Source organism: Eucalyptus grandis, chromosome 3 (genome assembly GCF_016545825.1).
Source record: "Eucalyptus grandis isolate ANBG69807.140 chromosome 3, ASM1654582v1, whole genome shotgun sequence".
Lineage (NCBI taxonomy): Eukaryota > Viridiplantae > Streptophyta > Magnoliopsida > Myrtales > Myrtaceae > Eucalyptus > Eucalyptus grandis.
The window spans coordinates 17,286,131-17,307,549 of NC_052614.1; the positions used below are offsets into that span (position 1 = coordinate 17,286,131).

The 21,419-nt window shown below is 41.3% G+C and overlaps 3 protein-coding genes across 10 annotated transcripts; 2 read left to right on the forward strand and 1 right to left on the reverse strand.

Moving 5' to 3' along the window:
* The first annotated feature begins 332 nt into the window (after positions 1-332).
* Positions 333-20,819, forward strand: LOC104415500 (vesicle-associated protein 2-2). Of its 4 annotated transcripts, none has more exons than XM_039308041.1 (8): positions 333-351; positions 17,710-17,836; positions 18,143-18,213; positions 18,317-18,398; positions 19,000-19,115; positions 19,185-19,796; positions 20,244-20,321; positions 20,448-20,819. In XM_039308041.1, the coding sequence occupies exons 2-8, from the start codon at positions 17,788-17,790 to the stop codon at positions 20,547-20,549; spliced, it is 1,110 nt and encodes a 369-aa protein (XP_039163975.1). In that variant the 5' UTR covers positions 333-351; positions 17,710-17,787; the 3' UTR covers positions 20,550-20,819. The 4 variants fall into 4 exon arrangements, with proteins under 4 accessions (XP_039163975.1, XP_010025112.2, XP_010025113.2 ...); XM_010026810.3 differs by lacking the exon at positions 333-351 and adding an exon at positions 16,557-16,730; XM_010026811.3 differs by lacking the exon at positions 333-351 and adding an exon at positions 16,779-17,185.
* Positions 1,309-4,258, forward strand: LOC104429599 (vesicle-associated protein 2-2). Of its 2 annotated transcripts, none has more exons than XM_039308043.1 (7): positions 1,309-1,454; positions 1,761-1,831; positions 1,935-2,016; positions 2,619-2,734; positions 2,804-2,983; positions 3,140-3,607; positions 3,971-4,258. In XM_039308043.1, exons 1-6 carry the CDS (start codon positions 1,406-1,408, stop codon positions 3,581-3,583), a joined length of 942 nt encoding a protein of 313 aa, XP_039163977.1. In that variant the 5' UTR covers positions 1,309-1,405; the 3' UTR covers positions 3,584-3,607; positions 3,971-4,258. The 2 variants fall into 2 exon arrangements, with proteins under 2 accessions (XP_039163977.1, XP_039163976.1); XM_039308042.1 differs by having other exon boundaries at positions 2,804-2,992; positions 3,971-4,247.
* Positions 6,858-10,366, reverse strand: LOC104415499 (coiled-coil domain-containing protein SCD2-like). Of its 4 annotated transcripts, XM_039308047.1 has the most exons (9): positions 10,132-10,366; positions 9,492-9,970; positions 8,923-9,001; positions 8,775-8,816; positions 8,405-8,467; positions 8,315-8,327; positions 8,165-8,200; positions 7,263-7,337; positions 6,858-7,160 (listed from the first exon to the last, which is right to left on the reverse strand). In XM_039308047.1, exons 1-8 carry the CDS (start codon positions 10,153-10,155, stop codon positions 7,270-7,272), a joined length of 804 nt encoding a protein of 267 aa, XP_039163981.1. In that variant the 5' UTR covers positions 10,156-10,366; the 3' UTR covers positions 6,858-7,160; positions 7,263-7,269. The 4 variants fall into 4 exon arrangements, with proteins under 4 accessions (XP_039163981.1, XP_039163979.1, XP_039163978.1 ...); XM_039308045.1 differs by having other exon boundaries at positions 8,165-8,327; positions 8,923-8,998; XM_039308044.1 differs by having other exon boundaries at positions 8,165-8,327.
* Positions 20,820-21,419: the final 600 nt, after the last annotated feature.

The following is a 21,419-nucleotide window of genomic DNA, read 5'->3' on the forward strand; positions in this document are numbered from 1 at the left end:
GATGAAACTTCCAAACTCCACGTGCTCCACGTGTTCAACTCTGAGCGGAGATCTGTTGTTGAAGAACTGTTATTCTGTTTTGGCTTGTCCAACAGAATGAGCAACGGTTTTCCTTTTCTGTTTGTATCAGTCGGTTTCTTCTTTTATCAGTTGGTTTTTACTTCTTCGGAATGTGTATGTACTATATGAAGGAAAACAGAGCAAGCTGGAATGTATGCTCTCAGATGAACACTTTGTCTTGAATACAGAAAGAAGAAAGCTCAAACTCCTCGATCATTTCTCATCTTCCTTTCTTTCTTTCACTCTGATTCATCTTCACAACCACCCCCCGCGGCGGAAGAAGAGAAAACGGCAAGCTCACGCTAATCCTCCCTCTCGCCTTAAATCCCCACGCCCTCCCTCCCTCCCTCTCTCGTCCGCTCCCCCGCCCGCGTCGTTTCTCGAGTCCTTCTTCCGCCGCCTCGTCGCCGGCCCAACGCGCGGCAACGCCTCCGTCCGGCGGCCGGCCGCCTCGAAACCGCGTCGTCTTTCCCGCGCCTCGCAGCGAGTTCGAGCCGGATGGCCCCGTAATCCGCCGGGTTTCCGTTTGGAATTTCTTTTTTTTTTTTTTTTTTTTTTTTTGGGCCCGGCTCGTGATCGCGCGGGGATCGGGAGCTCTGTCGAGCGAGCTGAGTTCGAGGCGAGCCGGAATCCGAGTTGGACGCGGCTTGATCCGAGATTCGTGCGGCGATTCTGTCTCGGCTCGGTCTTCGAAGCGGTCGACTTCGAGTTCGGGCTGTTGCGATTCTTCTCGCTGGTGAACGCGTTTTCTTCGCCTTCAGTCGTTGTTCGGAGTCTTCTTTGAGCGTTGACTACCGAGCTCTTTAGTTGAGCTCGCTTTATTAGCTTTGCAGTTTGTCGGTACCGGTGCTCGTCGTCCTCCGATTGTGCTTTTCGAATTCGCATGGAGACGTTGCATGTTGTTTCTTGAGTTTTCCGGATTGTAGATTGATAACCGTAGAAGTTGACGACAGCGTTGATGGCGTGATTGGGACGGTGTTGTTCTGAATTAGGATCGATTTGTCGCGACCTTTTTTACTTTATAGCCTTTCGTTGCGTCCATGGTGATCTCGGTTCTGGAAATGATAGAGGAGTAACGGAGCTCCTTTTTGTTCCTACGGATTAGGCAGTCGAAAAGAGATGAATCGGTCTTTCTACCTGCGCTGTTCTGATCTCGGTTCTTATGTGTGATTATCAGACGTTTTCATTTGTCGATGGCCTTTTCCAGTTTTCCATTGTTTAATCAATGGCAGGATCTTATTCGCAATTTTAAATTCTCAATTTGCGGAGGAGGAGATCGGGGGAATCCATTGGTGGCTCTTGATGCTAAGAAGAGTTGTTGTGAATCTGGATTCTCTGAGTGCACATGGAGAAGCAGCTTCTGGACATTCAGCCTCGTGAACTCAAATTTATATGTAAGGCTCTGGGAATTAGATACATACACAATGCTAGCTTCTTCCAATAAATCTGCTTAGGGAGGAATATACAGTGGGAACAATACTTGTAATATTGAAGGATTTTGCCAAAAGTAGCAAACCTTTTATTCCGCATGTATGCTTCTGAAATTGTCAATGTTTGGTATCCTCTATTATGAATTTTGCATTGAGATTATTTGGTCTCTGCTTTGCCTCTTCTTTTTCTTCTCGTGCTTTTTGAAGTTAACCCGCACAAAGCTGAGGAACGTGAACTGATTACTGCTTATCCATTTCTCTCGTTGCTAGTTGAGCTGAAGAAGCAAAGCACGTGTACCATCCGACTCGTGAATCGTTCTCACCAATATGTCGCTTTTAAGGTAAAATAACCCATCATGTGACAGTGTTTCGGTAGCTTAATATTGCCAGGATTCAAAATCTGAATACGAAGTGATCTGAAACTGGAAACTACTACTGTGGCAGGTCAAAACTACATCTCCAAAGAAATACTCTGTTCGACCAATAGCTGGAATTATTGCCCCAGAATCTTCATGCAAGTTCAATGGTATGCCATCCTTTCGACATTTACTATGAAACCGGTGCATATGTCTGGTCATCTTGTTGAAATGCCTGAGTTTTAGGTAAGGATGGGTATATTGGTATCTGACTGAAGCACACGCAAGAAGTTATTAGGAGTTTCCAAGTTTACGATTTTAATTGTTTAAATGCCATGATTGTGGAGAAGGAATAATCAAATGTTTACTATTTGAAACATTTGATCTATGATTAAAAGATGTGGGGTTCTCTCCTCCTATAGAAATTGTGAGTTGGACGTTAGAGAGGATTGAGTATTAAAATCACAGATATATCAACAGGATTTTCATGGGTGCTAATTTTTATTTCACCTGTTTCTTTTCACATTGCTTAGAAATTCAAATCGTCCATTCAAAGATTTTGCATCCTCGTGGAACAGAAATGAGCGGAATATGTTAGTGATATTGCATATCGGACATGTTCAGTTCTTTGGCTTCTTTTTGTTTTGGTGAGGATTATCATGCCGTACTGGTCAGTAAATAAAACCAAGACCATATTAGACCACTAAGATTGATATTTGGCATTTCAGTGGTAATGCTGAGTTTCTTACCATGTATGTCGTGTCAATTGTAGTTAAAATGCAAGCTCAACGTACTGCTCCCGCGGATATGAAATGCAAAGACAAGTTCTTAATCCAAGGAACCGTTGTTCCTCCTGGTACAACAGACGAGGACATCACATCTGCCATGGTACGGGTTATTCTTTTCGCGAGCCCAAATTTTATTATTTTGTTGCTTTCTCATTTGTGTGTCCATCAGTTTGCAAAGGATGAAGGCAGGTATGTAGAAGAGAACAAACTCCGGGTGTCCCTCATCAGTCCGCCTCATTCACCAAACTTGTCACCAATCAATGGGACATTTACGCTGGGTCTAAATGAAGCTTCAGTTAAAAAAGAGGAAGAATTGAGTGGAGTTGACTTCTTCTATTCAGAGCCCATGGTGCCCATGGTAAGATTGGGAAGAAAAGCCGTCATTATTTTTCTCCTTATTTTCCATCATTAAACATGAAGAATCTGGTTTTCTGGGTTTGGGTCTTCCCCTCCTCCTTTTTGAGGTAAACCATTTGAACTGCTATTGAGGTTAAATTTTCATCAGGTGGCTAAGCCTGTTGACTTCATCAACATATTAAACAATGGGGACTTGCATGTGGAAAAGGATGTAAAGTCAGAGGAGAAAAGGAACCTAGCAGAGGTGATTGTGATGAAAGCGGCAAAAGATGTAAAGTCAGAGGAGAAAAATAACTTAGAGGAGGAGATTGTTGTAAAGACAGCAAAGGATGTGAAGTTAGAGGAGGAAAAGAACTTACCAGAGGAGACTGTGATGAAAGCAGCGAGGGATGTGAAATCCGAAGAGAGAGAAAGCTTGGCAGAGGAGATTGTGATGAAGGCAGCAAAGGATGTGAAGTCAGACGATAAAAACAACTTGGCGGAGGAGATTGTGGTGGAGAAGGCAAAGGATGTCGCGTCGCAGCCATTTGTGACCACAAATATGGAGGAAGTGAGTTTATCCAGAGATGTGGAGGAGATAAAGTCAAACTAAATGAACTTGAATCAAGACTCAGCGAGCTTAATCTAAAAATTCTGGTTTCATTGGTCTTGTTTGCTGGAGTTTACTTCTCCATGATTGAATGAATATGTATCAACTCTGCGCTGATTGAATGCATCAGCGCAGAGTTGTCCATGTATGTTCGTGTGTTCCTGTACTTACCATTTGACTACTGTATGGAATAGAGTCGCTATAACTTCAAATTGGCTGATTTGGTTCTTCTGAATATGACCCGGTCCTATTGCTACTTTGATTTTGGCAATTCGGTAATCATTTTAATAGAATGTTGTCGCTTGTTGTCAATTTTGAACCACGGGCGTTTGGATTTCATTGCCTAAATTCCAGGGACAGATTAATGACGTTTTCATGTGGATCCTTTGTAGGCTCAAGCTACCATTGCAACGCTTATGGAAGACAGCAGATCGAGCACTCATGACAGAGTATTTTTGAGAGAGGAACTAGTTAGCGGTGGTGATGGATCCTGAGAACGGAATGGTAGCAAGTCAAATGTATCCGCTATGAACTCGGGTTTTTTTCAGTGATATGTAAATCGATGACGAGCTTTCTGTGATTGGTAACAGCTGTAAGCAGACATAATTGATTGAGTTTCTACGCGACTCGATTCAATGAACATCGAAAACCTCGAACTTTCAGTCGAGCATAGCTTTACAATCGCCGTCGTTTAGTACTATGGATGACTAAGCGCAAATGGTCCCGGAAGAATCAAAACAAAAAAACTCTCTTTCAACGTCAAGATATTTTTTCTGACCAAAAAAAAACGTCAAGATATTTAATTTAAGCCTTAACTTTGGTCAAAAGTGCAATGGGGTATTTAAACTTTTAATTAATTGATGTGCAATATAATCTCTGAATGTTTGATCTATTTAATATGGTCCTTAAATTTTTTGTATATATCTAATTTAATTTTTAGACTACATAAAAATATTCAATATTATGAAGAATTTAAATTAATAGATTGATAACAATGGATATTTTCATATAGTCTAGAGATCGAATTGAACATTTACCAAAGAATTATGAATTATATTGAACAAATTAAAAATTTTAAAATGGTATTACATATCTAGATAAAGTTCATGAGCTATATTAAATAAATCAAAAGTTTATAAATCACATTACATATCTTACCAAAATTCATGGATCATTTGTATAATTATATCGGCTACGAAGAGTTAATGAATTAACTTTTCTCTTTCACCTCTTGAAATTCCATGTGGTTCATGTTGGCATGCTTGTGGTTCAATGCCTCATGGGCGATTGTTAGAGGGGTGAGCATCAGGTCGAGTTCGGACAAAAACTAGATTAAATTAGCCTGTTCAAGACTACACTCGAGTTTGCACAATAGGGAATACCTCGGATTAGTTGGATCATGGATCCTGATCAATCACAACAAAACTAATAATAGCAATAGCAATAGCAATAGCATCTCTCGTAGGTTAGAAATTATTATTATTATTATTTTGTTTTTTTTTTTCGAATGATACGCTAACTTTGTGTTTTTTTTTTCTTTGGGTCCAAGAGGAGAAATTTTGTTTTTTTTTAGCAAAGAGGAGAAATTTTCCATGTTGACCTGGTTAAATCTCAGAGCTTTTATTATTATTTTGTTTAATGGGAAGAAATTTTGTTTTTTTTTTTTTTTTTGGGTCCAAGAGGAGAAATTTTGTTGACCGGGTTAAAAATGAGCTTCACTGGTCCGTTCTCATTCCGGAGGACCGAACCGGAGCAGGAAAAAACTCCACTCATCGAACTTGCTACTCTCTCTCTCTCTCTTATCGAGGCGGCGGAGAAAGGAAGACATGGGCGCGCCGAAGAAGGCCCCGGCCAGGGCCTGGCGCGCGTGCCGCTCCAGGCGGTGCTCCTGGCCGACAGCTTTGCCACCAGGTTCCGCCCCATCACCCTCGAGCGCCCCAAGGTACCGCCGTCGCCTCTGCCGTTCGTTCTTCTCCTTCTTCCCCGCCCTCCTCTTCTCTTCCCGCTTCGTTTGCGCGTGGAAGGGAGGTTTCGCGTTTAGATTCTGCTGAGTTTCGGTTCGTCCGCATAGTGCTGAATTGATTGTAGCGGTGGGTTGCGGGGAGATCGATCGGCGATGCCATCGGGCGGAGTTTTCGTTTGCTTAATCTTTTGCGGACTCCGCAACGAGTTAGTGAGGCTGTTGGAAATGCGTTTGTGTAAGTCTTTTGCTCGCTGCTGTTAAGCATATAGGAACAAAGTCTCACTCAGCCACTATAAATTCAGCAGATAACACTGATGCTGGAAGAGAAAGAACTATGAAGAGAAAGAGTTATACGGAGCGGCAAAGCGAAGCAAAGAACACGTGAGAAAAACAAAAAACGGGAAAGTAACAATGAGCTGATGATCAACGGTGAAGAGCTCGTGATGAAGGCAGACATGGATCGTTATCAATGATTAAGAAAGCCTGAAATAAAGAAGATGTGGATCGCCAAGTCGTGTAGATCTCAACTGACACACGTGCTGTTATTTGGTCTAGAGTGGTGAAACAAATTAAGAAACAGTTAGTTGTATTCAGTTTGTTGTTCTTTTCTGATATAAGTAGTCTTCTTCTTCTTCCATGGATAAGGAAGCGAAGAGAGAAGAAAGATAGAGAGAGAGAGAGAGCGCTTAGAGAGCAATCATCAATGGATGCTCTGCATTATATAGCTGATACGTGCTGAGATAGAGAGATAGAAAACAGGGGATGTAAAACAGAGGATTTGTATTCATAAGCTGTCATTGATATACAGAAGCTTTGTACTACAATCATATTGAAATAGAGTGATTCGAAGTATTTCATTTGCTGATTCCTCTGTATCTTGATTCATTTCTTCATCTTCATCTTCACAGCTACTTGTGAAAGAGTTTAGAAACATAGTTACCGATGGATCGAACTTACAGCAGTTGAGGAATGGAGGTGATTGATGGCCTTTCCGAGCGCAAGCGATGACTCGCCAGATTGGTGTATCTTGGGATGTCCAAAGAATTTGTTCAGCAGGGTCGAAGGAGGATTCAATTGTTTTTGAACTGTCAATGTGTACCCTGTGGATTGTGTTTTGTTTAGACTTGTACCCGGCTCGATCCTTTTTCCTGTTGTTGCTGTTCATGAATTAATGATATCTCTGAAAAAGTCGAACATCAATTCTAACATGCGGAAGCATGTCGGCTGCCATTTTTTATATTTTTAAGCTGGGTTTACCTTTTGGTTGTTTTACTGGAATACTCTATTTGTTGGATCCTTCAAATTGCTCCTAAATTATCAGATCAATTATGTGCTTTTTTTATTTTTTTGGTTGTTTTACTGGTATGTTCTCAGTTACGAGAATGACTTACCGTATTTAATACATAGACTCCAGTACCGAGCAAGCCAACATCTCTTTAGGACCACTTCCTCCTAAGATGACAATTGGCAGGAAATGTTATTTATATGAATAACATAAAACACATGAAAAGTGCTTGACTTGACAACCATTTCTTCTTGGGTCAGTATGGTCCTCTGAGAAATTGTCTGAACTTCCTGAAACTTCTCCCATGCAGATGTTGCCTCATCTCTTGCTATCTACTCAAGATTTAGCACATGACAAGATCAAGAAGTTCATCAGTTTGCTCCAAGAACTAGAAGTAACTAACATGTAGCATGTGTATTGGAAGTTGAGAATACCTCAGCTTCAATTTGAAGAGCAGCAATCTCTTGTGTTTTCCCTCCTTGTGTCTGTCCCGCATCTCTTAGAGCAGCCTACGAAAATTTCAGTACTGGTTAATGAAGGCTCTGGTCCTCCCCGTACCCCTCCAAAAAAAAAGGAAGAAGAAAGAAGCCCCCTCATGTACAAACTGAATGATTCATTACTGAGATAATATTTTGCAAGATTAGAACGATATTCTGCAAGATTTTGAAAACTGAACAAAAATAACGAGTGCCGCATCCACATTCATCCACATGCCAAGCCATAACATTCTAGATGTTGTTGATCAAGCAAAGGATCGGCATGTAGTTTCTAGTTCTAGCATTAAGTAAACAAATGCTTATGTCTGACCATTACGATCTAATCCCCACAATTGCTCTTCCTCTATTTACCTGGCGGAGAGTACACACAGCAGAGTTAGAACATTCTATACAGGGTTACCCTACATATCGTCAGAGTTCCTCTTAATGTTCCATAAGTAGATCTTTTTGTTCTTGCAACCCCTGCCCCCGGCCTGGATTTCTTCTTGGCAAAGTGACTTGGTAAAAAATCAAGCAAAATTGAAGATTCAATTATCTTAGTAATCTCGGTCTAGAATATCTCTCCATCTTCTTGGCTTCCTTTCGCTTGCTTCGTTTACGTTTCTGCATTGTCATTATTCGTGTGTATGTCCTTACGTGTCTTCCCCACAGACAAAGAGTCTCTAAAATAATGAGATGGCACAAACTCTGCTTTAGGAAGCATAATCATGCCCGGGACAATCTATGTTGATCGATGTGGTAGCATGCAATATCATCCATCTTCAGGAGTGGTGCCCCAAAAACAAAGAAAAGATGCCAAATATAAGTGCTTGAAAAGCTAAGCAAGGTAGAAAACAGACCTCCCTTTGCCGCAAGGCTGTTTCCTTTCTGAAGAGCTATCAAGAAGCAAATGTTAGAAAGCATAAAACTTGGCATCATCAAGAAACAACGCCGAAGACAATGACACGCTTGTCTGCTCAAAAGACGAGCTTCCAAATTTACCCCTTCACCTAGAGAAGAAATCTGAGAAAAGAGATCCCATGAGATATATACAAGAGGTCATTGACAATACACAAAATAGAGTGAACAAAGTACCACACCTGCTTCTCAAGCTGCCAAGCTTTAGCCTCTGCTTCGTCACACCTCTCTTCTGCAAGTTGAAGCTGGCAAGAGCAAGTATCTACCATCAAGATGGAGCTAGTAGAAATAAATAAAGAATAGAACTACAACCCCATGGATATTTATCCTAGTCCTAAAGTACTTACAACTTGACGATGACTGAAATTGTACTTAAAGATACTGCATGATAGAACTACCATTTTAATATTTCGAACTTAATGGCACTGCAGCATCTTGAAATAATGCCTGATAACTAGTATTATTTCCATTGACTTTACTCTCCAAATTACCTTAATTGACTCGGTCCTAAAAAGATAAGTCGATAGGGGGAAAAGGAACAAGCAACATTACCTTTTCAAGTAAGCTGTCATTCTCTTCTTGTAGCATATCAAGCTGAAGAAACAAACCAGACAAGCATATTGATGTTCTAGTATAGCCCGGATGTGTTAAACAATTGCATTCTGCCTTGGTTTATGTGCAACCCATAATACGTCCTTACCTCATCTTGTAAAGCAGAAGCAGATCGGTGATTGCTAGTCTCTTTTGTGCTCACGTTATCCCAATCCACAGACAATCTGCCGATAGGATGAAATCAAAAGAAATCAGCCATTTGGCTTATGAACTATATCAACCAATATAAACAATGAAGAACAAATATCTTCTATATAGTCCCTAAAACCCACTAATAAAAGTACCGCAAGAACTTTCAATTAATGGAAGCACACACATAGAGCAACAATATTACAGCAACACAGCAAATTGGGCAACAAGTAGTTAAGGGTATTCTTTTTGTCGACATGTCAAAAATTGTTCTCAGTAGACAGCGAGAAATATTTCAATGCGCAGTTGTTTCTAGTTTCCCAATCCCAATGTGCGGTTGCTTACATCGCAATGCCTGTGCTTCCAAAAGCCACACAAGGGTACCCCGAACAAATAAAAGTTCTTTCCTCCATAAAACATTTGAGAAAACTCGTGTTGACCCTGAGTTTGATCTCTAATTAATGAGGAAGAAAGCGGTAATAAAGCTTTCTAAGTGGCTAAATTTGCTAGCAAGGATTTGAGTAATACCTTTTGTCTCTGCGATGTTCAACTGGAGTCTCAGTGGGAATGGCAGAGGAGGATGGCTTTAAAGATATCGGGACACTAGCAGGCACCATAGTCACTGTTTTAACTCCTAAAAATGGACGGCTACCTGATGTTGAACGAGCGGATGGAGGTTGTTCTGGGTTAGTTGACTGAGATGACCTGCTCGCCACCACCACCGAACGAGTAGGATGAGATTGTTCGGCGGCAACAGAATGATATGATTGAGTGGGAGGTGATATATGAGCCAATGATGGTTGTTCTGTGTTAGCGGACTGAGGAGACCTGCCAACAACCACCGTGCGGCTCGGTTGAGATTGTTCAGCAGCAGCAGATTGAGCCGACCGAGTAGGAGTCGATATCCGAGCCAATGACGGTTGATCGACGGAGTTCATGGGTGGCGACGGTCGCCCAATTGCCGATGAACATGCCGAATGTGGTTGCTCTACATGGGGATGAGCTGACTGACACCAATCACAAACGGTCGAAAGTGAGCAACGACACTGAAAATACGCAACACAAACACGAGATGTTGAAACATATAATCCGGATAAGTGAGCCGAGCCAGCACATCCCTGACTGCTGTTAGTATGATTCACTTCCAAACTATGCTAATTCAACGCACCTTCATCTTCTCTGATGAACTCATTCAATATGCTAAGTCGATTCTTCGAAGACTAATTTCATGATCCAAGTACCATTTGAAGAAAAGTTAAGAACTGCGCTCATACAGCTGGAAAACTACAACGAATATCGAATTCCTATCGACATAAATAGTCCAGCGAAGTGAATACCATCGGCAAGCGACCCCGTGGAGCACGTCCGCCGGCCAGCCCGATGCTTCCTGCGCCGCTAGCCGGAGTGTAGCTAGCCGGAGTGTACTCATATGATAGGTCATCGTCCTCGTCGTCCTTATCGTTGCCGAGCTGATGCGCCATCACCTAAGCCAGCCTCTGGGCGGCGGCTTTCGTCTGCGCCTTCTTCATGTACCCCGTCGAGCCCGACCGCGCGTGCCGGTGAAGCGGTGACCGGTGGAGCGGCAACCTGGTCGGGGACGCCAACCCTCCCGGCGTCCCGGGGTTGCTCTGCTGCCTGACGTACAGAGGCCTCATCCGGTCCATCTAGATCGAACGAATCGGTCACGCGGAAGCAAAACTCGACTCGATCACGCATCGAACGACTCGAACAGCGGCTCACGCACGCAGTTCTCGCTCGCGAACGTCGCGAAATAGCAAGAAATCATCAGGAAACGCTCGGAGCCGACGGCTAAAGCAGAGCGGAAGCCACCTTCTCGCTCACGCAATCCCCGAACGCGGCGGCGCGAATGCCGATTTCGACGAGGACGCGATCGATGGAACGACGATCCTAATCATCTCGACGAACATTACTTTTTCGAAAGAAGAAGCGACGACCGATGCGAACGCACGGCGGGATTCGTGCGTCGTTCACACCATTTTCGATCGATCGTCTGAGAATCCGTCGGGTTTCGCCCGGTTAAAGCGGGATCGGAAAACCCGAAGATCCTATCGTCGGGGGGGAGGGAAGCTGAACCGAAATGGAAGACGAAGAAGGCCGTGGTGACGAGCTGTTTTAACGGGCGCGAAGATGGGGCCCAGCGATTTCCCTCCCGCCTTGCCGCGGATGGCGCCATTTGTGTTGGAGGAGAAATTTAGCGGAGCGATGCGGTGCCACGTCATCCCCCGACGCATCAGGGCCCTTGATATTGACGGGTCCCGCATGGGACATCCGTGATTTCGCGGGCCCGGGATGTATTTGACTGACGTGTGTCCTACGCTTTTCCATATTAAGGATGGTTACACATGGTTAAATCTTTAATCCAATGTCAAATATCATTATTAGACTTTTAATTTTTCAATATAATTTTTAGACTTTTGATATGTATTTAATTTTGTACGTTAAAACATTCAATATTATTAAACTTTTCCATACAAGTCCAATAACTAAATTAAATACCTACTAAAAATTTAAGAACAATGTTACACGTCAATCTAAATTTCAATAATTATATTGAACAAATTTAAAATTAGGGATCATATTCAAAATTCACGGGCCATTTATGTCATTTATCCTCTATATTACAACAAGAATATGGGTAGAAATATCATATACAACATCATATTCTTTTTCCAAAAAGAAAAATTGCCCCAGATACCAATGTCCATCACGTATCAATTTTTCTTTGGTCACAGCGAGCATCAACAAAAATGAGAAACGTCATATGAGTACCTTTTTAGTTGGGGGCATGGTTAGATGGAAAAAATGTGCCAATTTCGTACGTGATGACTATACTCTCGTGTCGTAATTACGTGCTCGATTCTAGGGATTAAGCATACAACACAGATTCGATATTCACCCCCATCGAATACAAAAAAATTGGATGGCTATGCTGAATCATTGTAAAAATCATCTCTAGTGATTAAGTTGACGGGAGCCAGCATGTCATAGCTGGTTTGATTGGGCCGCTGGCCCACTATCGATGAGCGGGCCTTGGGAGTATGTGGGCCATTCCATTTCATGGGCTGCAAAAAGCCCATGAAGAAAGAACTAAAAACCGACGTCACGGGCCTACACATGCAGTGCAGAGAAATGGAGCTCATCGTGGAAGTGTTCTTTAGCGCACTAAGGACATCCCAGGTCAATTTTGACGGGGCACCGATGATACACGCTGTCGCCGAGTCAATCAAGTCTTGCTTTGTTCTCTTCTTTCCGGAATCGAAAGGCATCGCAGCAATCACGTCGGGAAAACCGAACAATTACTGTCGATCCTGTCACATCACTTCATCCCGATCGATGAATTGTAACGTGCATGGAAAAAACCTTATTGGTCGAGGAGGGCACAAGGGAATGTCGACAAACCCGTTCATTTTACTCCAGGTGTGCTTCCTAGACAAGTCCATTGTCGTCATGCTGAAGGGTGTTGAGCAATGAACCGGGGTAGGTCACTAACTTACTTGCAACCATGTATATGCATCCGCATCTCGAGTGTACATTCAAATTTCCGACCAACATTTCATTACCGAAAGTAAGAACGAGCATAACCTCGGACCTCTAGTCCTCAGCAGCCGACACCGAGATTTGCCCCGAACAGCTTCCTCAAGCCGCGTCGAGGCCGAGGTTGAGTTCGAGGTCAAGGTCGAGATCGAGATAGGGGGAGGTGCCTTTTGGATGGCATGTCGCTTTCAAGTGGGAAAGATTTGTGGCCAGAGAAGGCCTAAACCACGCCGCCATTGATTAGGCGAGAACGGCAGTTGAACTGGGATGATGATAGCTTGAGAAGGTGGGTTTTTTCCCGGAACGGATGGCCCATTTCTCTTCAATTTTGCTTGCTTCCTCCTGCCTCTCTCCAACTCATAGGCATTAACAAATGGTTGGTTTCGCGTCCTTTTCGTGAATTCCACACGTTATGTCTTCTTTGTTTTTTTTCTGGGGCGTGCCTTAATCTCGCATCAAAACTGGGATCGCACTAATTTATTAACCGACACGCATGCTTTAAACTCGTCACAATCGGCATTGCACTAGAAAAAGATAAATGAAAACAACCATATGATGCTGCAGTAATGACTAATCCACATAATACGTTAGACTCATCAAAATCGGTATTGCATTATTAACTAAAACAATCACATGATGCCGTGACAGTGACTAATCTACATTATCCATTAAACTCTCTCTTTTGTAATTATATATATATATAATCCATTGAAATTGCAATGTATTTTCTCTTAATCTACATGTAATTGTTATTTAATAGTATATTCGAAGCGTGGATTTCACACTATAGAATATAATAAGTTATTCTCTTTTAGTAAACGGCCAAAAGTTGTCCTATTTGATGTAACAAAGTGAATAAATACTTGAAATTGGCATCGTTCATCCGATCTCACTTTCGATCTCACTTTTTTCGAGAGAAGGAAAATTCCGAAATCGAAACAAAAGGGTCTTTCCACCGTCCTCATCGTGGGAAAAGAAAAGTCGATCTTCATGACATTGTTTAAGGAAAAGAGCCACACCATAAAGGTAATTTGCAAGCGCAAGAGAACAAAAACTTAAAAGTTGGGGGCCACATTCATAAAAAGTGACATTTACGGGGGACAACGCACGGCCACATATTCACAAAATAATAATAATAATAATAATAATAAAAGATTTCAAATAAGTGGGACACGTCTATAATCAATAAAACAAATAAAAATATGTATTATTTTTTTAACGTTAATGTCCCGCGGGAAATGTAGCAGCACGGCACTGTGCACGTGTTCCTAATTATTTTTCCAATAATTGATAATCATCCAAAATGGGCTTCGAGCTCAAAAGTACCCTCACGTTCCATTTGTTTTAGGAATAATAAATATTTTAAAAAAAATTACTATTTTTTAAATATCATTTTTATTATATGAAATAATTAGTCGATAAAAATATATTTATTATCAATAATAATTTATATCCAAATATTTTTGACTAAATATTTTTATCTATAAACAATGCAAGTGATCGCCTTTAGAAGATGCTTTTCATGTTATTCAATTTTTACGAAATAAATGGAGATTTCGTGAATGCAGTGGAGTCATTATCTTATTTAATCAAATCTATCAAAATAAATAAATAAACTTTTTATGTATAAGTGGGCACCTTCATGCATAAAAAGAAGCTTCCATTCTTCCATGGTCCAATGCACTTTTGACCTTCAAATTGATTGCAGTCCCTTTACGGGTCTATCAAAAGATCGATCATTTCCCATTACTTGTGGTCACTTTAAGCAAAAAGAGTCAAGTCTCAGTTATCCTTAATCATGTCTATTGTGGTCACATTTTATATTCCATATAAAAAAAAGTAATTCTATCAAAACTCGTTAACCCTTCAAAAGTCATAAATGAAGTCCGAAAAGTCTTTTTTGAAGTCTCTCGCATTTTGTTTGTTCAGCACATATAATATGGTTCTCTATTGCATCGTGACCTAAAATGAGAGGTGATTTTCTGCCTAATGACATGCATTAGAGTAATACAATGACCTACCGATTGGCTTTAAATATTGTTAATGATCGAGATCAAGCTCGAGATTAGATGCAATAATTATTTTCTGAATTAATACCATTAAAATCCCAAATCAATGCCTACGACACATTTACCTTAGTCTCACAAAAAAACCAAAGCTGGCACTCTTGATCTAAATCCATCATTCTTTAGCATCCCCCAATACTTTGATAAGACGCATACACGTTGACATGAAGTGGCAAAGAGTCCATTGCAAAGAATAACATATCCGACGTTTGAAAATCTACGTATGTCGACGCGTATACATTTTAGCAAAAGGATAGATCTCGTTTTGGGTTACTAGTGTGGATTTTTTATGAGATGAAAATTAAATTTTTGATGAATGCACCACGGGGTATTAATTTGAGATATCTTTAATGGTATTTTAATCTTTCACATATTATCATATATATTGACTAGTCAACTAATTGGTCATGAGACACTATGCAAAGCACACAAATATCGAAATCTTGTTCTAGGTGTGAAAGGTTATTATATTTGCTTACTTAGTAATAGTCACTTTCAAAAAAGTGAAGAGAGTCTACATCCCCTTGATGGTCCCCCTAGTTCCTAAATAAGTGTTTTTCTTCTCTATTCAAGTGGAATACTCTCGAAATTTTACGTCCAAGAATTCAGACTAAATTTAAGATAGCTTTAATGGTATCGTAATCTTTTCTTTAAAAAAAAGAAAGAAAAAAACTTACAGCTATCCAAGAGCGAGACTCTGCTGATGCGACGCACGCCTTGACAAAACGAAGAATGTGGGAGAGGGGAAATGGTCAAATTCGGGCGGTTTCCAGAAGAGAACGAAAATTTGATTTCTCTCGTACACATTCATGTTCATCGCGTCCGGTCTATTCATCTTCTGAAAACGAGCCTCGTTCTGCGACAGGCCAAAATACTTTAAATTTAAAGAAGATATTCTCGAAAAAAATTGCCAAGAAAAATCCCTCCCTCCCTCCCCCTCCTCCTATTCAATTTCGGCAAGTCCCAAAATTGCGAATTCTAGAAGCGAAGGTCCCGCTCACGACCAAAACGTCGCATCCAATTTTGGTCCCCCGAAAAACAAAAGAGAACGTGTGTCGTCTTGCCTCTCGAGCAAATTAATATCAAAGAAAAACATATAACTGAAATAAACGGAAACGATATGCAATTATTCAGTCTCCCCTTGGCACGTGTTTCGCGTGACAACGAACATAGAGCTACAGTGGAGGATGGCATTTCGAATTTTGCTCTCTCAGCTATAAATCATGCATCTTAACTTACTCCCAATGTGCACTTTTAATCGATTTAATACGGTTCATGCACTCTATCTTAATATGTAATAGCGTATTTGAACTTTTGATTTATTAAATGTATGTAATTCAAGAACCTTTGGTAAGTTATTTGAATGATATTGAAAATGGTCGATGACATTAAAAAAAAAAAAAAACTTTGTGCATTTTCATGCTGTCCAGGTACAACATCAAACACAAACAAAAAGTTTAAGGATCAAGTCGTGCAAATCAAAAGTTTAAGAACAACGTCACACGTTGGGCTTAAGTTTAAGAATGATATTGAATATATTAAAAGGCGATATTGTATATTAACTCAAAGTCCACAAGTGATTTATATTGATTTGCCCCCCCTACTTAATAAAATTTATACTTATTTTTTATTTTTTTTATTTATCGAAACAAGTTTGGAACAAAAATTTGTTTGGCGGCGCAATTTGATTTTTTATCTCCTAATAAATTTTTATTTCGAAATAGACTGAAGAAAAATTAAAAATTAAAATTTTGAACTTTTGATTTTTGAAATAAAAATTGAGAAATCAATTTATATTTCAAAAAATTTGTTATGCGCAACCTTAGTGGTCAAAGGCAACATAAATCGGATCCAAATCCACCGACCGACCGCGACCGGTACAACCGCCCTCAGCAAATCGGACCGGAAAAAAAAAAAAAAAAAATCTCCCCCGTCTTCATTACTTGCCTTCCACTCCCATTTCCCCAGTCTCCCCCCTTCTCTCTCTCCACTTCAGCGTCAGCGATCACCAACTTCTCTCTCTCTCTCTGCGACTGTGGATTTTCTCGGTGTCCTCGCTCCCTGCGCAGCAGCTCGCACCAAACGAAGCCTGACGTCATCCTCCTCCTCTCCTCCCCCTACCCTCGCGGCGGAAGAAGAGAAAACGGCAAGCTCACGCTAATCCTAATCCTCCCTCTCGCCTTAAATCCCCACGCCCTCCCTCCCTCCCTCTCGTCCGCTCCCCCGCCCGCGTCGTTTCTCGAGTCCTTCTTCCGCCTCCTCGTCGCCGCCGCCGCAACGCCTCCGTCCGTCGGCCGGCCGCCTCGTAAACCGCGTCGTCTTTCCCGCGCTTCGCGGCGAGTTCGAGCCGGGTGGCCCCGTAATCCGCCGGGTTTCCGTTTGGAATTTCTTTTTCACTCCCGGCTTGTGATCGCGCGGGGATCGGGAGCTCTGTCGAGCGGGCTGAGTTCGAGGCGAGTCGGAATCCGAGTCGGACGCGACTTGATCCGAGATTCGTGCGGCGATTCCGTCTCGGCTCGGTTTTCGAAGCGGTCGACTTCGAGTTCGGGCTGTTGCGATTCTCCTCGCTGGTGAACGCGCTTTCTTCGCCTTTTAGTCGTTGTACGGAGTCTTCTTCGTTGAGCGTTGACTGCCGAGTGCTTTTTTTGAGCTCGCTTTATTAGCTTCGCAGTTTGTCGGTACCGGTGCTCGTCGTCCTCCGATTGTGCTTTTTCGAATTCGCATGGAGACGTTGCATTTTGTTTGTTGAGTTTTCTGGATTGTTGATAGTTAACCGTGGAAGTTGACGACAGCGTTGATGGCGTGATCGGGACGGTTGTTCTGAGTTAGGATCGATTTGCTACTAAGCTCGCGAACTTTTTATTGTATAGCCTTTCGTTGCGTCCATGGTGATCTCGGTTCTGTCGTCATGGTTGGAAATGATCGAGGAATAACGGAGCTCCTTTTTTGTTCCTATGGATTAGGCAGTCGAAAAGAGATGAATCGGTCCTCTATCTGCGCTGTTCTGATCTCGGTTCTTATGTGTGATTATCTGATGTTTTCATTTGTCGATGGCCTTTTCAAGTTTTCCATTGTTTTAATCAATGGCAGGATCTTATTCGCAATTTTAAATTCTCGATTTGCAGAGGAGGAGATCGGGGGATTCCATTGGTGGCTCTTGATGCTAAGAAGAGTTGTTGTGAATCTGGATTCTCTGAGAGCACATGGAGTGGCAGCTTCTGGACATTCAGCCTCGTGAACTCAAATTTATATGTAAGGCTCTGGGAATTAGATACACAACGCTAGCTTCTTCCTATAAATCTGCTTCGGGAGGAATATACAGTGGGAACAGTACTTGTAATATTGAAGTATTTCGCCAAAAGTAGCAAACCTTTTATTCCACATGTATGCTTCTGAAATTGTCGATGTTTGTTTGGTATCCTCTATCATGAATTTTGCATTGAGATTATTTGGTCACTGCTTTGCGTCTTCTTTTTCTTCTCATGCTTTTTGAAGTTAACCCGCACAAAGTTGAGGAATGTGAACTAATTACTGCTTATCTATTTCTCTCGTTGCTAGTTGAGCTGAAGAAGCAAAGTACGTGTACCATCCGACTCGTGAATCGTTCTCGTCAATATGTCGCTTTTAAGGTAAAATAACCTATCATTTGACAGTGTTTTGGTAGCTTAATATTGCCAGGATTCAAAATCTGAATATGAAGTAATCTGAAACTGGAAACTACTACTGTGGCAGGTCAAAACTACATCTCCAAAGAAATATTGTGTTCAACCAAATGCTGGAGTTATTGCCCCAGAATCTTCATGCAATTTCAATGGTATGCCATCTTATCGACATTTACTGTGAAACTGGTGTATATGTCTGGTCATCTTGTTGAAATGCCTGAGTTTTAGGTAAGGATGGGTATATTGGTCTCTGAGTCAAGCACGCACAAGAAGTTATTAGGAGTTTCCAAGTTTACGATTTTAATTGTTGAAATGCCATGATTGTGGAGAACGAATAATCAAATGTTTACTATTTGAAACATTTGATCTATGATTAAAGATGTGGGGTTCTCTCCTCCTATAGAAATTGTGAGTTGGACGTTAGAGAGGAGCGAGTATTAAAATCACAGATATATCAACAGGATTTTCATGAATGCTAATTTTCATTTCACATGTTTCTTTTCACATTGCTTAGAAATTCAAATCATACATACAAAGATTTCGCATTCTTGTGGAACAGAAATGAGCGGAATATGTTAGTGATATAGCATATTGGACATGTTCAGTTCTTTGGCTTCTTTTTGTTTTGGTGAGGATTATCATGCCGTACTGGTCAGTAAATAAAACCAAGACCATATTAGACCACTAAGATTGATATTTGGCATTTCAGTGGTAATGCTGAGTTTCTTACCGTGTATGTCATGTCAATTGTAGTTAAAATGCAAGCTCAACGTACTGCTCCCACGGATATGATATGCAAAGACAAGTTCTTAGTCCAAGGAACTGTTGTTCCTCCTGGTACAACAGACGAGGACATCACATCTGCCATGGTACGGATTTTCTTCCCACAGAGCCCGAATTTTATTATTTTGTTGCTTTCTCATTTGTGTGTCTATCAGTTTGCAAAGGATGAAGGCAGGTACGTAGAAGAGAACAAACTCCGGGTGTCCCTCATCAGTCCGCCTCATTCACCAGACTTGTCACCAATCAATGGGACATTTACGCTGGGTCTAAATGAAGCTTCAGTTAAAAAAGAGGAAGAACTGAGTGGAGTTGACTTCATCAAGATATTAAACAATGGGGACTTGCATGTGGAAAAGGATGTAAAGTCAGAGGAGAAAGGGAACCTAGCAGAGTTGATTGCGATGAAAGCGGCAAAAGATGTAAAGTCAGAGGAGAAAAATAACTTAGAGGAGGAGATTGTTGTAAAGACAGCAAAGGATGTGAAGTTAGAGGAGGAAAAGAACTTACCAGAGGAGACTGTGATGAAAGCAGCGAGGGATGTGAAATCAGAAGAGAGAGAAAGCTTGGCAGAGGAGATTGTGATGAAGGCAGCAAAGGATGTGAAGTCAGACAACGAAAACAACTTGGCAGAGGAGATTGTGGTGGAGAAGGCAAAGGATGTAGCATCGCAGCCATTTGTGACCACAAGTATGGAGGAAGTGAGTTTATCCAGAGATGTGGTGGAGCCAAAGTCAAAACCAAATGAAGTTGAATCAAGACTCAGCGAGGTTAGTCTAGAAATTCGGGTTTAATTCGTCTTGTTTGGTGGAGTTTACTTCTCCATGATTGAATGAATATGTTCATGGCAGTGTTTACTCATGTCTGCATCAGCACGGAGCTGTCCATGTATGTTCGTGTGTTCCTGTACTTACCATTTGACTACTGCATGGAATAGAGTCGCTATAACTTTAAATTGGCTGATTTGGTTTTTTTTAATATGACCATGCCCTACTGCTATTTTGATTTTGGCAATTCGTTAATCATTTTAATAGAATGTCGTCGCTTGTTGTCAATATTGAACCACGGGCATTGCTATTTTGATTTTGGCAATTCAGTAATCGTTTTAATAGAATGTTGTCGCTTGTTGTCAATATTGAACCACGGGCGTTTGGTATACTTTCATTGCCTAAATTCCAGGGACAGATTAATGAAGTTTTCATGTGGATCCTTTGTAGGTTGAAGCTACCATTGCAAAGCTTATGGAAGACAGGAGATCGAACACTCAAGACATAGCATTTTTGAGAGAGAAACTAGTAAGTTTCTCAATGGCAGATTCCCAATCTTTTTTTTTTCCTTCTTTCTTAATTTGTCTCACTTTCACGAACTGCCACTACCATAATGACAACTCTACCTTTTGTTGTCGTCTCGCTTTTTCACAGGCAACTTTGGATAGTAAAATTAAACAAGCAGGATTCCCGCTTCTGTTTGTCGTTATGGTGGCTATGATCAGTGCCACTCTCGGATACCTTCTACATTCTTGAATCGGCATCCCTCTTATACAAAGTGAGGCAGGCTCATACTTAGTGTGATAGGAGATAAAAAGGTAGGTCGTCACTTGTCAGATTGCTTTGCTCTGGTCTTCAATTGGTTGTCGAAGGCACAGAGAGGTAGTGGTAGCATCAACACTTCTTATCCGGTATAGTTTGCTTGTTGTAGTCGCTGTGGCTGTAAATGTGAATTTTATACGAACAGAATTGCTTGGAAGCTAAATTTATTCTGGCAAGAGATTCTGGATAGCTATTCGATGACCATAAGAATGATAATCGTGCATTTGATAGGGGTAGAAATTCATATCCCGACCTTCGGCGCATCTTCTTGTGCTTCCAGCACGGCATATTCGTAAGTGCCCTCTACGCTGGAGAAGCATCGGCTCACGAGTGCAATATTGGGAGTGGTCTCATTCTGAGGCTGCTTGATGGACAGTTGGCGTTGGTGATGGATCCTGAGAACGGAATGGTAGCAAGTCAAATGTATTCGCTACGAACTCGGGTTTTCTTCCGTGATCTGCGAATCGATGACAAGCTTTCTGTGATTGGTAACAGCTGTAAACAGACGTAATACATTGAGTTTCTACGCGACTCGATTCAATGAACATCAAAGACCTTGGACTTTGAGTCGAACATAGCTTTACAGTCGCTGTCGTTTAGTACTTTGGATGACTAAGGGCAAATGGTACCGGAAGAATCAAAACAAAAGTAACTCTCTTTCAACGTCGAGATATTTAACTTTAGCGCTTTAACTTTGGTCAAATGTAATGAGCTCATTAAACTTTTAATTTATGTAATATGATTCTAGAACTTTAGTTCGATACGTAATATAGTCTTTGAATGTTTGATTTATTTAATGCGGTC